The 14575-nt window shown below is 65.9% G+C and overlaps 2 protein-coding genes across 5 annotated transcripts in view; one reads left to right on the top strand and one right to left on the bottom strand.

Moving 5' to 3' along the window:
- Positions 1–1045, top strand: part of SPNS2 (sphingolipid transporter 2) — a 29551-nt gene extending 28506 nt beyond the window's left edge. For 2 of the 4 annotated variants that reach the window (XM_043582717.1, XM_043582716.1), the window contains exon 13: positions 82–1045. In XM_043582717.1, the coding sequence (XP_043438652.1) occupies positions 82–478 (397 nt within the window). In that variant the 3' untranslated portion in view covers positions 479–1045. The remainder of the gene's footprint in view (positions 1–81) is intronic. The other 2 variants (XR_006297706.1, XM_043582718.1) reach the window with 2 other exon arrangements.
- Positions 911–13733, bottom strand: MYBBP1A (MYB binding protein 1a). Its single transcript, XM_043582715.1, has 26 exons — positions 13496–13733; positions 13233–13328; positions 12439–12522; positions 12279–12353; positions 12070–12177; positions 11034–11209; positions 10758–10925; positions 10527–10644; positions 9280–9575; positions 8952–9062; positions 8360–8485; positions 8105–8272; positions 7912–8017; positions 6528–6624; positions 6274–6425; positions 5885–5965; positions 5640–5798; positions 5384–5563; positions 5140–5297; positions 4003–4243; positions 3675–3809; positions 3526–3594; positions 2899–3012; positions 2610–2711; positions 1922–2058; positions 911–1716 (listed from the first exon to the last, which is right to left on the bottom strand). The coding sequence occupies exons 1-26, from the start codon at positions 13700–13702 to the stop codon at positions 1164–1166; spliced, it is 4017 nt and encodes a 1338-aa protein (XP_043438650.1). The 5' UTR covers positions 13703–13733; the 3' UTR covers positions 911–1163.
- Between the last annotated feature and the right edge of the window lie 842 nt (positions 13734–14575).

The raw sequence follows: 14575 nt of genomic DNA on the forward strand, positions 1-14575 counted from the left end.
GCTGCCCCCAGAGCCCTGAGAAAGGCCTCTTTCTTCAAACGGCAGGGAGCCCCGCCCGTGACCTGGCCTCGCTCTCTCTAGGTGCCCCCAGGATGGCGAAGAGACCGTGCCGCTGCCCTACCTGGGAGGCGTCCCAGGGCATCCCGGCCCTGCCGGGCTGACGCGAAGCTTTCTATGTGACCCGAGGCTGGGCACCCACCCTCTCTGGTGCGGGCCTGCCGAGTGGCCGTGGCACCAAGAGGCCGCGTCCTCAACTGACGTGGAAGGCTGCGTGTGGGGGAGCCGCACGGACGGACAGACTCCCAGCCGCTGGGGCCCAGGGAGGACGCAGCCCCCAGCGCGTGTGTGGGGAGAGCCTGGGGCGTCACCACCTTACATGGTCCTGGGTGGCTGGACTTTCCCACGTGGCAGCTTCGGAGACCCTGGACTGCACGGAGAAGGGGCGGCCCAGGCCTCGGGGCGGAGCTTCAGGCTCTGACCTCGGGGGCGCTGCTGGGCACTGGGCACGACCCTCCGGAGGACACTGGTCCCTGCTGCCGGGGCTGGCGCTCGGCCTGGCGGTCTCCTAGGTGAGGGCCACCCAGGCAGGGACCCGACCGCACACCCTGTGCCCACGGTGCCCAGGGCACCTCCACTCCCCCCCCCCCCCCCGCTCCACACACGCTCCCCGCACACTGGCTGGAATCAAGGTGGCGAGGAGACCCCAAGAGCCAGCCTAGGCGACGCTTTGCCCCGTAGTTCCCGCCGGCGTGGCTTCAGTGTGTGCAAGCTAGCAGGCACCTGCTCCTCACCCAGCTCTGGGGTACCTGCGAGGGGGTGGGACCCCCAGAGACCAGCCTGGCCGCCTCCCACCCCAGCCTCAACCGGGGCCCCAGCGATGTTTTCTTGTTGTACAAGAACCAGGTCCAAGTTCGCCTCCTCTTCCTTCCGGAAGCCAAACTCCTCCTTTATTTTTTAGAGCTGCTGATTGTGAATCTCAGAGTCTTAAGAGAAAAACCAAATATATTCCTCTTGTAAATGAAGGAATAAACCTATTTAAATCATGGCCCGCTGGCTCCCCCAGCAGAGCAGCCCGGGGGCGGGGGACACGGGGCACCACACGCTCCCTCCGGCTCGTTAAGATCACGGCGAAAACACTGGGGTCTCTGGGGCGGGGCCCGCGCTCAGGGCTTTCGGGCCTTCCTGAGCTGCGCTTTCTTCCTCTTGGCCCCGCTCTGGAGGAGGCTGGGGCTCCTGCTGGCCAAAGACAACCTGGCCTTTTTCCGTGGCAGCGCGGACTGCGGTGACTTGCCGGAGAGCCCCTTTTCGGGCAGATCCTTCTGAGGCTGCTTCTTGCCAGCAGGCTCCCCGGGGCACACGGGAGCGGCCCCGTTCACCTGGGACAGCTTCCGCTTTTTCTTCAGCTTTGGGGTCTTGGCGGGGGTGCCGGGGCCCGTGATGGCGGCAGCGGGTTCCGGGGCCGGCCTCTGCTTCGCCTGGGCCTGGGCGGGCACCGTGGCCTTCCTCCTGTTCCTCCTCTTCTTGCCTGTGCCGGGGGGCTGCTGCTCACCAGCAGCTGCAGGCCTGGCACCCTCCTCTTGTGCGGGACCCTCTGACTTAGGCTTCTTGCGCTTCTTTGTTTCTGGCAAGAATCCTTTCTTCTTCCTCTTCGTGCTAACGGGGTCCTGCGTGACGCTGGGGACTTCCTTGGCCTCCTTCTTCGCTGACTTGGGGCGCCTGCAAGGGAGCAAAATGAGAGAAGGGAACCCACCCCTGTGGAACGGAGGGACAAAAGCTGCCCAAGAGCTCCCCCCGGGATAACGCACACTACGAGGGTCCCGCGGGCCCCCACTGGACTGTGAGGGCCCTTGTGGCCTGCCAGGACCACCCTGAGGCACACGCCCCAGGAGGGACCCCCCCCCCCGCCCCGCCCGGCACGTACTGGACTCCCAGCGCCTTCATGGCCTGCCAGTAGAGGTCGTAGAGGCGGCTGGACCCGGCCGCACACTCCCTCTGCTGCAGACTCTGCTGCTTGCTCTGCAGCACGCCCAGGACGGCGGTCAAGTCCACGGTCAGCTTCTGCGGGGACAGGGAAAAGGGTGGCCGCAAAGGTGACGGGAGGCAGGGCCTCTGCCTGGCTCTGGGTCCCCGTCCTGCCACCCCTCCTGCCTGTGCATCAGGCCTCCGTCACCTGGGAGGGAAGGAGAGCCCCCCTCCCGCAGCCAGAAGGCCCCACCCCTTCCTCGACCCCCCTCAGGCCTCTCTCTGCCCAGAGCCCCCCTGTGCCCTCCCTGCCACGCAGCGAATAGATTAATTTTGTAACCCACTGCCCCCCGGGTGCACCTGTGCTCTGCGCAGCCTTGGCCCAGGAGTCTGCTCCCCGAGACGCCCTGCCAGCTTGCCCTGCCTGTGGACTCTGACCAGCATCCTCGCTAAGGACTCCTGGACCCTCCCCCCACCCCCCAGGGCTGGACTTGGGGAACCACTCACCCCCAGCTCCTGGCGGCCCATAAGCGCCTCGCTCGCAGGCCCACCCCTCCCCAGGCCCAGAAACGTGCTGGCCAGGACCCTCCTCACATCCTCCCGTGAGCTCGGCTCACCCCGACCCTGCCCATGCTCCCCGCACCCACCTCCTGGTGAATGGTCCTGAAGAGGGTGTTGAGCAGCCCCAAAGATGACAGTTCCTTCTGATGCTCCGACTTGGTCTGCGCCTCACCCAGCGTCTGCAGGTTCTAGGGGAAGAGACGGCCAGCTGAGCCGCTCTGCAGGACTGCCCATTGGACGCTGGACCCCGAGGGAGGGGAGGTCTCGGGGTTGGGGGCAGGGCAGCCCGACCCCTCCCCTCGAGGCTCAGAGCCCCAGAAAATCACCCTGGACGGGGAATCTGGGCGACAACCCCACCCCCACCGTGGCCCTCACCTCCGTGACCTTCGCCAGGATCTGGCTGACCAGCTGCTCCCACTCAGGGTCATCAAAGCACACCCGCAGCTCCCGTGTGGGCAGGGCCTTCTGGAGCAGCAGGCAGGCCTGGGCCTAGGGGGGTGTGGTCACGGGGGCTTCAGCGTGCAGGCCCCGAGCTTGAGAAGCCACTGCTGCGGGTCCCACCTGCCCGGCCCTGTAGCCCTGGCCTCAGCAGCCTCCTGGGCCCGGCCCCCACCAGGAGCAGAGACGGCCCCCGTGGCACAGAGGGGGCAGCTGGGACAGTACCCGGCCCTCTCACTCGCTCAGGGCCATCTTCCTCCGGGCTCACAAGCCCCTGTCCCACCCATCCAGGCCCGGGGACAGCTAGGGGCCTTGGCCGCAAAGGTCAGAGTGTGTGTGTGGAGGAGCCCGAGGGTTCAGGCCACGGGATGTGGCCGTGGTGGGAGCAAAGCCTCCCCTTTCCCCGTGACCCTGTGCACACGGTGGGGCAGGGGCTGACCAGGTCAAAGGGGCAGGGGTGGGCCCGTCCTGGCCCGGGCACTTCCTGGGCCTCACAAACACCCAGCCAATGGTGAGTCACGGGGGGTAAATCAGGCCTGGGGCCGGGACCTGGGAAGTCCCTACCTGATGGCGGGGCCGCGCTGGGCCCGTCACGTGCTGGATCACGACGGGCAGCAGGCTCTTACACAGCACCTATGGAGGAAGTGACAGGCCGGTGAGGTGGGGCCTGGGCTGAGCAGGGGCCCCGGGGGCGGGCCGGCCCCTATACTCACAGGGTGCCGGGAAAAGAGACTGAGGAACATAGTGACGGTGAGCGGACTGTTGCGCCTGGTCAGGAAGGAGGTCAGCGCCGATGAGTAGATCGGGGTCACGAGGCTCAAATCCAAGCCGCCGGCAGCCTGGGCCACCCGAGAGAGAGCCCGTGTGACGCGGGGCAGAGGGTCCCCGGTACGGGGCAGAGCCCGGACCGCCTTCGGAAGGCTGAGAGCTGGGTCCCCGGGAGTCGTGGCCTCCACTCCCCATCTGTGAAGCAGGTAGGCGGCCCCGGCCGGCTGCCTGGGTGCGCCGTGGGCTGCGACTTCCGGGGCGGGGCCCACTCACCTCGGGGCCCTTGGGCTGGGAGGCGGCCTTCTCCTTCTTGGGGGCCTTGCACACAGGCTTGCCGGCAGCGTTGCCTTTCAGGACGCGGAGCAGGTACAGGGCTGCGTTGAAATAGTAGAGGGACACGGTGGCGTCGGCCTGGCGGCCGGCCTGCTGCACCAGCCGCTCCACCTGGGCGTACAGGGTCCCCACGAGGCGTCCCACGTCGTGGCAGTAGTGCCGGGAGCGGCACAGGTGGTGTCTGTGGGGACGTGGGGGAAGAGCCGGTCACCACCTCCGCCACCCTCCCTGCCGAGAACAGGGACGCGACCAAAGCTGCAGGGGGCGGCCCAGGGCCACCTGCATTTGCCGAGCACGAGCCAGAGAAACCAGCCCCCAGGGACAAGGCTGCACCATGGGAAACCCGGTCCACGTCTCCCGTCTGCCCCCATCCCCCGTGGGACAGTGGCCCCTGAGCCCTTTCTAACGTGAGGGTCGGTGTCCTCGGGGGAAGACAAGTAGGTCACTCAACCAGCTCAGCGCTGCCCAGACAGGTGGCAGGGACAGCCAGGAAGCGTCACCTGGGGCACTGTCTGTCCCGCTCTCCCCCATTCCTCTGTGACCTAAGCTCGGCATCTCGCATCTAAGCTAGGCCGCGTCTCTGCTCCGGAAGGCAGGTCTGCACCCCCCACCTGTGTCGTCTCTCTTGCCGGGCCCCCTGCTCCGGGACGACCCACCCACTCATCGTCCCTTCCTAAACGCAAACTATCCCCCCGGGAGCTCCTGCTGACGAGAACAGCTCCGTGGACCCCCAACACTGACAGGCTCCGGGCCACCAGGCCTTCCTCCACCTGTGTGTGACCAGCTCCTGTCGAGAGACCACCTTCCCTGCCCTGCCTGGGGCCTCCAGGCCTGAGGACCCCTTTCCCAGCAAGGGTTCCCTGGTACCTCAAGAGGGGCCCCTGGGCCCCACCACTCCGTGCTCCGGTCTCCCACCCGCCCCCTGCCACAGCCCCGGGGCGTCACTGCTGGACCGTCGGTCTGATTCCTCCATGCGGGGACCCCAAGGGCAGGGAGCGGTCCCCAGGACCACGGTTTTGGCAAAGAGCGGGCGCCAGGAGGGACGCGGGACAGCTGAGCGGGAGGGCCGGCGCTCACGTGAAGATACGGGCTGTCTTGTGCAGGAGATCCTGCTCCTGCTTGGTGCTGCTGGTGCGCATGCTGCGCCGAATGACGTCCAGCAGGGGCTCGAGCAGCTCCAGCACCAGCGGGCTCTCCGGCTGCTTGGTCACCAGCACCTCGATCAGGTCCAGGACCTGCGGCCAGGACGGGGCGGGCTCAGCGGGCGCGGGGACGTCGCGGGGAGGGCGGGCCACGCGACGCCGGGGGCTCTGGGGCTCACCCGGATCTGGAAGTCTCGCCGGAGAACCTTCTCCTTCCGCAGCTTATCCTTCTCGTCCCTCCGGGCCTGGATGCGCAGCTTCTGCTCGGCGAAGAGGCTGGCCAGGTTCTGGTCCAGGGCCATCATGGCCTCGTCCCCCAGCTCGTCACCGTCGTCGTCGTCCTCACCGTCCACCGCGCCCTGACGCACGACGCCCGTGAGCGGCTGGCCTCTGGGTACGGACGCGGGCCCCCCCCTCCCCCGCCCCGCCGCTCACCAGCGCCTTTCCCGCCCGCAGCACCGCCATCAGCTGCTCCCGGAAGCCCTGGTCCACGTCCGCATCGCGGTCCTCCTCCTCACTGTCGTCGTCACTGTCCTCGCCACTGTCCTCTTCACCGGCCGAGGCCCTGTCGTCCTCGCCGTCGGAGCTCCTGTCCTGCGGGGGCCACTGTGCTGTACCTCCGGTCTCCCACGCGCGTCTACACATCCGCCCGCCCCACCCGGCCCCACGCTGGCACGCACCTCTGCGCCCTCCAGCTGCTCCTCCAAGCCGTCCGTGACCACCACGCTGTCCTCGTCCGCATTCTTCTCGGGGTTCAGCACCTGCAGGGATTCCCAGACGGCCGCCCCATCGCAGAGCCTTTACCCTCCCCAGACCTCCAACCACACCCTGTGCGGTCTGGGCCAAAAGGTCCCTATTTCAGGGAGGAAAACGGGGCCCGAGAGAGAAGGCCACGCGCCTAGCACCCACACCCAGGGACCCTCGGTGCACCCCAGGGAACGGCCCATGTGTGCAGTGGCGGTCTGAACACATTACAGTGACACCGACGGGACAGAAGGGCAGCCGTGATGCAGCCTGGTGCTTGCAAGGCCCCATCCCGGGACCCATTTGCCCAGAGGCCCCAACTTACATCCAAGATTAGCTGCAGAGCACGTGGGGTCAGGTGGGAACAGATGTGGCTGAACACACTGCGGGCCACCTGGCGCATCAGGTGGCTGGGCTGGGCCAGGAGGGCCAGCAGGATCTCCACCAGCACCTCCACCCACGGCGGCTCCTGGGGGTCTGCAGATGGGACAGGCTGAGCCTGGGCGGGCCCTGCCACCCCCCCCCCCCCCCACCTCCATGGTTCATGCCCCGCCCCCTGCCCCGGGGACAGTGACCCACTGGTGGCCTTGGAGCGGGTCCTGCGGGTCTTCTCTCCCAGGCTCTTCTTGATGCACGTCTGGATGTCACCCAGGAGGTCACAGCTCTCTGTGGGGGACTGTGGCAGGGCGAGGACAGAATCAGAAACCGGGCCCGTTCCAGGCCTTGTTGAGCCAGGGGAGGGGCTGGTCAAGCGGGAGCAGTTGGGTGTCAGATGGGCCCCCCCGCCTGCCTCAGCCAGTCCCTCACCGGGACCCCGGGAGCCACATGAAGCCATGGAGTCTGACGAGGTCAGCCAGCTCAGGGTCGCCACAAACCTGTCCCAGCTGGATCCCCAAAGCTAGATTTTCCTCCCGCACCTACCTCCACACTGTTACAAAGTACCCAAATTCATTAACCTGAGCGAATTCAAATCCAGTTTAACCCCACCTGCCCGGCTAAGCCCGGACTGCAGCCACTGCCCAGTGAGTTGGGGGGCCCGAGATGGTCAGTGTGACTGTGGTACCAGAAAGGCAGACGAGAGCCCAACACCCGGCCCTTTATGCACCTCACTCCTCGTCCAGCTAAGAGGCCCTGGGGTTGGGCAGGCATCTAGCGTGTCCCGTAACCAGCGGGGGAGGGGGGGCCCCTGCTGCCACGCATTCGAGGGGCACCGTGGCCACCACGCACACACACAACTCGCCTACGGGCCACGCTCAGAGCGTCTACAGCCTGGAAGCAGAAACCACCACCACCACAGCCCAGCAGCCAGAGGCAGGAACCCCGACCCCACCCCGTGGCCTGGGAAGAAAAAGCTCCTGAGAAACCGGAGGAAGCAGGAGGGTCACGAGTTGCCAGCACCGAAAGGGAGACAACACTGGATCTAGAGACACCTCGGTCTGGCGTATGAGAACCAACGTGGGGACACAGCGACGCGGCACATGACCGCGGGCTGGGCGGCGACAGGAACACACGCTAACCCCACCGGCCGCCCTGGATTCCCGCGGGAGAGGCTGCAGGAGCACAGGCAGGACCTTGTCCTCGGGCATCAGAGAGGACAGCAGCGCCCCTGGGGACAGGCCTGCCCAGAGTCGGGCCCTCCTGGGAAGGAGGCACTTTCCCCTCCACGCCCACCACCTCTGCTCAGTGAGGCAATGCTGGGGGGCCTGGGGGGGCCGTGCGGTCAGACCTGGTATCTGAACCCCCGCCAACAGCTGTGTGTGTGGCCTGAGCGCTACTCGCCCCACCAGTTGGCGGGGGGGGGGGGTCAGTCACAGATCAGAGACGCCGCACAGAGAGCTCAGGACACAACTGGCCATGAGGTGCACGGAGCGACTCTTCTCGGGCTGTGGTCCACCCAGAGCACCCCCCACCCCCCGCCCCGTCGGGAGGAAAGCTGTGGTGCCCCAGACCCCAAGTGCCATACCTTGAAGAGGTAGATGCCCACCAGGAGAAGCAGGTGCTGGAAGGCGGCGGCCTTGGCCCCGGCCCCCGAGGAGGTGGCCTCCAGTTCCCGCACACTCTGCAGCATCCTGGGGGGAGCCGGGCACGCTCTCAGGCCGCTGCCCTCCGGACCCCAGGGCATCCCACCGGCCCCCCGGGAAACCCCACCCCCTCACCGGTCCCAGGCCTGGCGCTGCTGCGCCGTGAAGGGCGTCAGGGCGGCCACGTTCCGGCTGTGGTTCAGCAGCGAGTCTGCAAACCGGACCAGGCGGTAGGTCCAGGGCTGGCTGTCCTGGGTCTGCTCGGGCGCCTGCCTGCACTGGGTGCTGAGGGTCTGCAGCAGGCTGGGGGAGTGCAGGGGCCGGGGTCACCAGCCGGGCCGAGGGCTCTCGGGGCCACCCGCCCGCCCTGCCCTCTCCACAGCCGCCCACCTGAAGAAGGCGCTGCCGACCACCTCCCGCGTCCGACTCTCCAGAGGAAAGGAGAACCGCTGCTCGGTCTCTGGGATCTGGGACGTGGGCTTCTTCGCTTCAAAGAACGAGTGGAAGAAGCAAAACCTGTGGGGGTGGGGGGAGCACAGGTCTCAGCGGCCCCCTCCCACGAGGGCACCACCCAGGGCCTGGTGGCAGAGAGAACGTCTCCCAAGTCTGGACCTCCCGCTGAACATAACCGGGCCCGAACTGGGAACAGAAGCAGGATCTGGCCCTTGGAACGGAGGCGGACCCGCGGCTGCGTCCCACCAAGTAAGTCACAGCACGGGCTCTGCAAACAAGGGCTGCGTGAGGCGGCAGACGAGGCCAGTGCGGGGGGCTTCCCTGACATCGCCGACGCCTGTGGCCTCACAGCTCCACACTCCCTGGGTTCCCTCCCTACGGGGCCTCTCAAGGATGTTCCCCAAACCCCCTCTGCCTAAGGGGCGAGAATGGCCGGCCTCCACCCGATGACCTGACCCGAGCCTTCTGGCTCCAGAAGACCATATTCTTGGTCCCCCTCCAGGGAGCTGGGGACAGAGCCTGCTCACACCTGGCCACCTCCTCAATCACATCCTCCTCCTTCTCCACGTGCAAGGTGTCCACGATGCTGACCAGGCGCAGGATGAGCCACTTCCGCAGCCGGGACACAGCGCGCTCGGGCCTGGTGGGGGAGAGCCAGGCAGGGAGCCACTCAGCACAACGGTCCTCCTCTGCCCCTCCCCGCAGATAGACCAACATCCCCCCCCCCCCCCCCCCCCCGCTCCGCCCCGGCACGGAAAAACAAGGGGAAACAGAGGCCTTCCTTGGGAGCCATGGCTCGGCTGCGGCCCTTTCTTCCCCGCCCCCACCCGGGGCCCCGGCCCAGCAGGCCCACTCACACGTGCAGCGAAGCATCCTGGGCTTTCTTCTGGTTGCTGGTGCTAAAGTCCACCAAGGAGTCCAGATCGGGCTGGAGAAACATGGTCCGTAGCCAGGCCACATAGCCCTTGAGGGCGGGGGGACTCAGGAACCGCACGGCCCTCCAGAAGGTAGGCAGGACAGGAAGGCCCTGGTTGGTGACAGAGGTGAAGGCCACCACCACCGCCAACTGCCGCTCAGGGTCAGCACGGCAGCCTTCCAGGAAGGCACCCACGTATTCGTTCATCTCCGGAGCAAACTTGAACTGGTTTGGGAGCTGCAAGAGTCAGGCCCAACACTGGGGTCACCCGCCAGGAGGGTCCCACAGCTCTTGTCCAACAGGCGCGCCTGAGGCCTGGCACGCCTCCTCCCCGCACACAGCCAGGCCCCATCCGAGGGCCCCGGCCCCAGGAGGCCCCTCCTTCCCCCCTCTCACTGCACCAGGACGGGCTGTTGTCCAGTCTGGACCGAGGGTGTAGCAGAGTCCAGGCTGGGCCACCAACCTGACCTGGGTCCACACCCAGCTCTCCAGCTCCCAGCTGTCACCGTGGGGCTCAAAACTGAGCACTTCCCTCGTGGGTGCACAACACATTCGTGTCACATTCACGACAACCGTCTGCACTGGGACGTGGGCCGCCCTCCGCTCTGGAGCTGGGCCCGCCCCCATAGAAGCATGAAGCTGGCGGTCCGGAGGGGAGGACTGCATCACAGCAGCACCTCCTGGGCACCTGGCGCGGTAACCTCCATGGGCTTTCCCCCTACTGTCCTCACAGCGGCAGAGGGGGACACGGCTCCTCTGCTCTCAGCCAGCAGACAAACCCTGGCTCCTGACCCCGAACTCCTAATCGGCACCTGCTTCTCCCGTCCACTGCTTGGGCCTAGTGTGGGGCACACCAGTGGGGGACAAGGGCTCTCCCCAGCCGGGGTGGGGGAGGCCTGGGGGGCTGAGGGCTGCACGTGCCTCTGCCGAGGGGCCTGAGGGCCGAACAACTGACCCTGCCCAAACTCCATTCAGAGGGGGAGGCCTGGGGGAACTCAGGTAGCTCCCATCACCCAGAGGGAAGAGAACCCCAGTTCCCAAGCGAGACCACTGAGGCAGGAAGACCCCTGGATGTTGCAGCAAACCAGAAGCCGGCCGATCCCAGAGGAGGCCCGCCCCTCTTCCCCACCAGGAACCCCGGTGCCCCGCCCATGCTGACAGTGCTGGGTTGCCGGGGGGGATACCCACCTTAGCGGTGACCATGTGCTCCCCGAAATGCCGGATCAGGTCCCCCCGCATCACCAGGGGCAGCTGCTCTGCGGACAGCAGGGGCAGGGCTGCGCCCAGCAGGCGGAAACACAGGTAGCTGCGGGGTGCACGGCGGAGCCTGTCAGAGTCCAGCCGCCCTGGCGGACGTGGGGCCCCGAGCCCGCCCCGCCAGCAAGCAGGGGAGGGGGCAAGGACGGGCACCACGCGCACCTGGCTGGCCAGGACTGCCTCTTCAGCAGCCCCTGCTCCACCACGTCCTTCCAGAACCGCGGGAACTTGCCCTCCTGCAGCGCCAGGCGGAGCAGGTCCAGAGCCACAGCCGGCAGCTTCCGCTCCTTCTTCACGGAGGCGGCGGCCATCTTCAGTACGCTCACCAGTCTGGGGACGGGGTGCGGGGACTCAGACGGCAGGAGCACCCCATCCACACCACCAACCTGTGCGGGGCCAGGGGCAGTGCCCTGCCTGCCCGCCCCCCCACCCCAATACCTGGGGACGTTCTCATCCGAGAACAGGCTGACTGGTCCCACCAGCTCCTCCAGCTTGCGGGGCACCTTCTGCCGGGCCAGGAGGAAGAGCTCCAGGTGCTCGGGGGAGCCGAGCACTGAATTCAGGTCGGCTCTGAGGACTTTCGGCAGGATCTCCTGCAGCGTGGCCTCTGGGACCTGGGCACGGGAGGTGCGGATTGGGGGAGGGGCCCCCTCCCAGCATCCTTTGCCCTCCCCCTTCCACCTGCCAGGCTCCCGTGAGGCCCCGACACAGTGCCAGTCTGAGGTGGCGCAGCCACGACCCACCACGAGGCATCGGCACCAGTACCAGGTGTTTAAAAGCTCAAACCCCCAATCCCAGGACACTGGGTTTTTAACAACTACCCAGCTGACGCTAATTGAGAGTCCTCTTAATTGTTCCTTGTTTTTTTCTGGATTAGCTCATCTGTTATACAAGGTGCCCTGAGTACACAGCTGAGATTTGAAGCCTGGTCCTCCTAGCTCTGGAGCCAGGACTATGCCAGTCTTTGTCTTGTGCTCGGGAGCAAAGAGTTCCAGGGACTAGCCCGCCTCCACGTCCCAGGCAGGGCAGCAGAGACCTGGGGGGCCAGCTCTATCCAAAATAACAACGGCAAGCACGTTTAATGTACTTGCCACGTGCCAGGGACTGTTCTAGAACCGCACCGTCCAACACGGCAGCCCCCGGGCTCTTAGAACGGGCTGACCTAAGTCGAGACGCGTATTAAGTATAACCTACACACTGGATTCCGGAAACTCGATGGAGAACGTAAGATAACTCTGCAACCTTCTGCACTGATGGCGTGCTCAAACACGTTAAACACGTTAGGTTCACTAACACACGTCACTAAACTACGCTCGCTCCCGTTTCGCTCTTTACTTCAGGTCCCAATCAACGTCAAGTTGCACGCTCTCACGATTCTGCAGGCCGATGCTGTTCGAGGGCGTTCTGATGCTTCCTCTCTGTGCTCGGGTACCAGGGAGCGCTACCCTAGGCCCCGCAGCTGTGAAGCCCGTACCTCCGACAGGATGTCCACCAGGGCCTTCTGGGGCTGCTCCTGCAGGTGGTTGTGGTGCTGGGCCAGGGTCTGCAGCAGCTTCACTGACTTCATCAGCGCCTCTGAGTCCTGGCGCCCACAGAGGGGACAGGGCATGAGGAGGGCGTGCCGCTGTCGCCCCAACCCCCCGTCACTCCCCAGCCAGTGCAGTCCCCCGCCAAATCTCCTACCTTCACCAGCCTGCCTGACTGAAAGAGGGCGAGCACCCCAAACAGGTTCGCAAACAGAGCAGGTCTCATCGTTGCCTGGAAAAGAATTTCAGGTGCGAGTGAGAAGGGCCCAGGGTCCCCACCCAGGGGCTGAGATCCCCCTAAAGCCGCTAACTCTCACCTTCTTGACCTTCTGCAGGTCGTGCTTCTCTTGTATCTGCTGCAAAATGCTGCACAAGGGGATGTCTTCAAAAGACTGTAACAGCTGGCGGGAGAGGGGGGTCGCGACAGGGGTCAGGGGGATGTCCAGCCCCACCCAACAGACCTCAGCCTTCTCCGACTCCCTTCAACTTCTGCCCAGTGGACCTGGGCCCCTGCCCCCACCCCAAGGCTGCCTCTGAGACTGCTTGCCGCACCCCCTCCCCCAAAAGAGTGCTCGTCTGGAGCACCGCTGCTCAGATGAACCAGAATCTTGCCCCTCTGCCTCATGACCACCCCGGGCTCAGGAAGTACCTCCTCTGGCGCCTAGAATGCCTGAGACTCCCAGTCTGTCTCCACAGCCTGCTCTGAGCTCCCCCACGACCCTCCTAAAAGACTGGAACTTTATCCCTCGCACCTGTCCCCCACCCGCTCATTGCCCACGTTCCTCAAGGGGTGGTCTACAAGCAGCTGAAAAGAGCCCTGAGCCTTGCCCAGGTCAGAACCCAGCCCAGAGCTGACTATGCCCAGCAGACGCACCCGGGGGGGGGGGGGGGGGGGCTGGACAACCCACTTACCATCCTCCTCCTCCACCTGACCGGGCTTCTCTGTACACGGGCCTTGCTGAGGCACTTTCCACCTCCACGTGAGGACATTTGCCCGGTCCACCCACCCCCCCCCACCGGCCCGCCCCCAGCTTCCGCTCAGACCACTGCCCTCCTCACCCCTCAGCCTCCGACCAGCACGGCTGGGCCCTTCCCGGAGCCACCGCCTCACCTGTGCCAGGGCCAGACTGTAGCAGGGCCGGGCGGTCTCTCGCCCGACCCCGAGCCCAGTGATGAGGCGCTTCAGGGCGTACTTCATCTCGGCTCCCTGCGGACCCAAGCGCATCCTCCAGTGTGGAGCCGTCCCGCGCGGGCCCACCCCCGCCCCTCGGGGCGCGCTCACCAGGGCACCCGGGCCCAGCTCCCGCCGCCGCCGCCGCCGCCGCTTCTCCGCCGCAGGCACGCAGCCCCCTGCCCCGGGCCCCGCCACCGTACCTGGGGCCTCGCGCGCAGGTACTCCAGCAGCTTCTCCGTGGCCTCCAGCCGCGTCTCCTGCTGAGGCTTCGCAATGTCCCAGAAGAAGTCCAGGAACTCGCGGCTGTGCTTCAGCAGGCCCTCACGGTCGGCGGGCCGGGCGCCGCTCTTGCTCGCCTCCCCGGGGGCCATGGGCTCGGCGACGTCCTGACTCTCCATCTCCGCCATGCTCCTCGAACACGTGGGCTCTGAAGACGACCTCTTCCGGGTCAGGTCGCCGCGCGTGCGCACTGGACTGGCCGCGGGGGGGCGGGGTCTCGTTGGGAGGGGCGGGGCCTATGGCGGCTGGGGGCGGGGCCAGCCCGGCCCGGGGGGGGGGGGGCGGGGTGGGGGGGGGAACTTTCGCTACTGGGTTTAATCCGAGCGTGGATGGGAAGTTGTTGGAGGGTTTTATGCAAGGGCTAGCCTTGATCTTATTTACATTTTTAAAAGATTGTTCTGTGGCTATGTGGGGAATGGATTGTCGGATTGCCGAGGGAGAAGCAGGAAGAACCGTTAGAGACAGACCGCAGTGTAATATGAAATGAGGTCAGATTCCAGCTAATTTGGAGCTGGTAAGGAGGGATGGATGTGAGGGAGCAGAAAAGAGAGCGATGCCAGGTTTGGGGCTAAAATAGCTGGGTAGATGGTGGTACCATCCACTGAGCTGGGGGAGGATTCTCTTTGCTGATCAAGGGTTCTACAAAATCAGACATAACTTTTCCAAGGGCAGGCGGGAGTACAGAGGGCCTCCCCAGCTTCTGGCCTGGAGAAGCTGTCTCTAGAGGGTTATAGTCCCGAGGGACCCCAGCCCTGGGGGGATGTGGGAGGCAGGCAATGTCAGGGCGAAACCCCACCCCGCTCCGTCCCCCAGCCAAATCCCACACCCCAGCTGCAGCCACTTTTGGACCCAGGCCCCTAGGGTATCTCCTGTCCCTCCTCTCAACCCCTGCTGCCTGTCTTGGAAAATGAGATGAAAACATGGTGCCCCAGGGGGCCCGAGGTGAGCAGAGCAGGGGAAAGCTGAAAGGCAGGGCCCAGCCTCTGCCTGTCTGGGTGCAG

This window comes from Prionailurus bengalensis, chromosome E1 (assembly GCF_016509475.1).
Source record: "Prionailurus bengalensis isolate Pbe53 chromosome E1, Fcat_Pben_1.1_paternal_pri, whole genome shotgun sequence".
NCBI classification, from domain to species: Eukaryota; Metazoa; Chordata; class Mammalia; order Carnivora; family Felidae; genus Prionailurus; species Prionailurus bengalensis.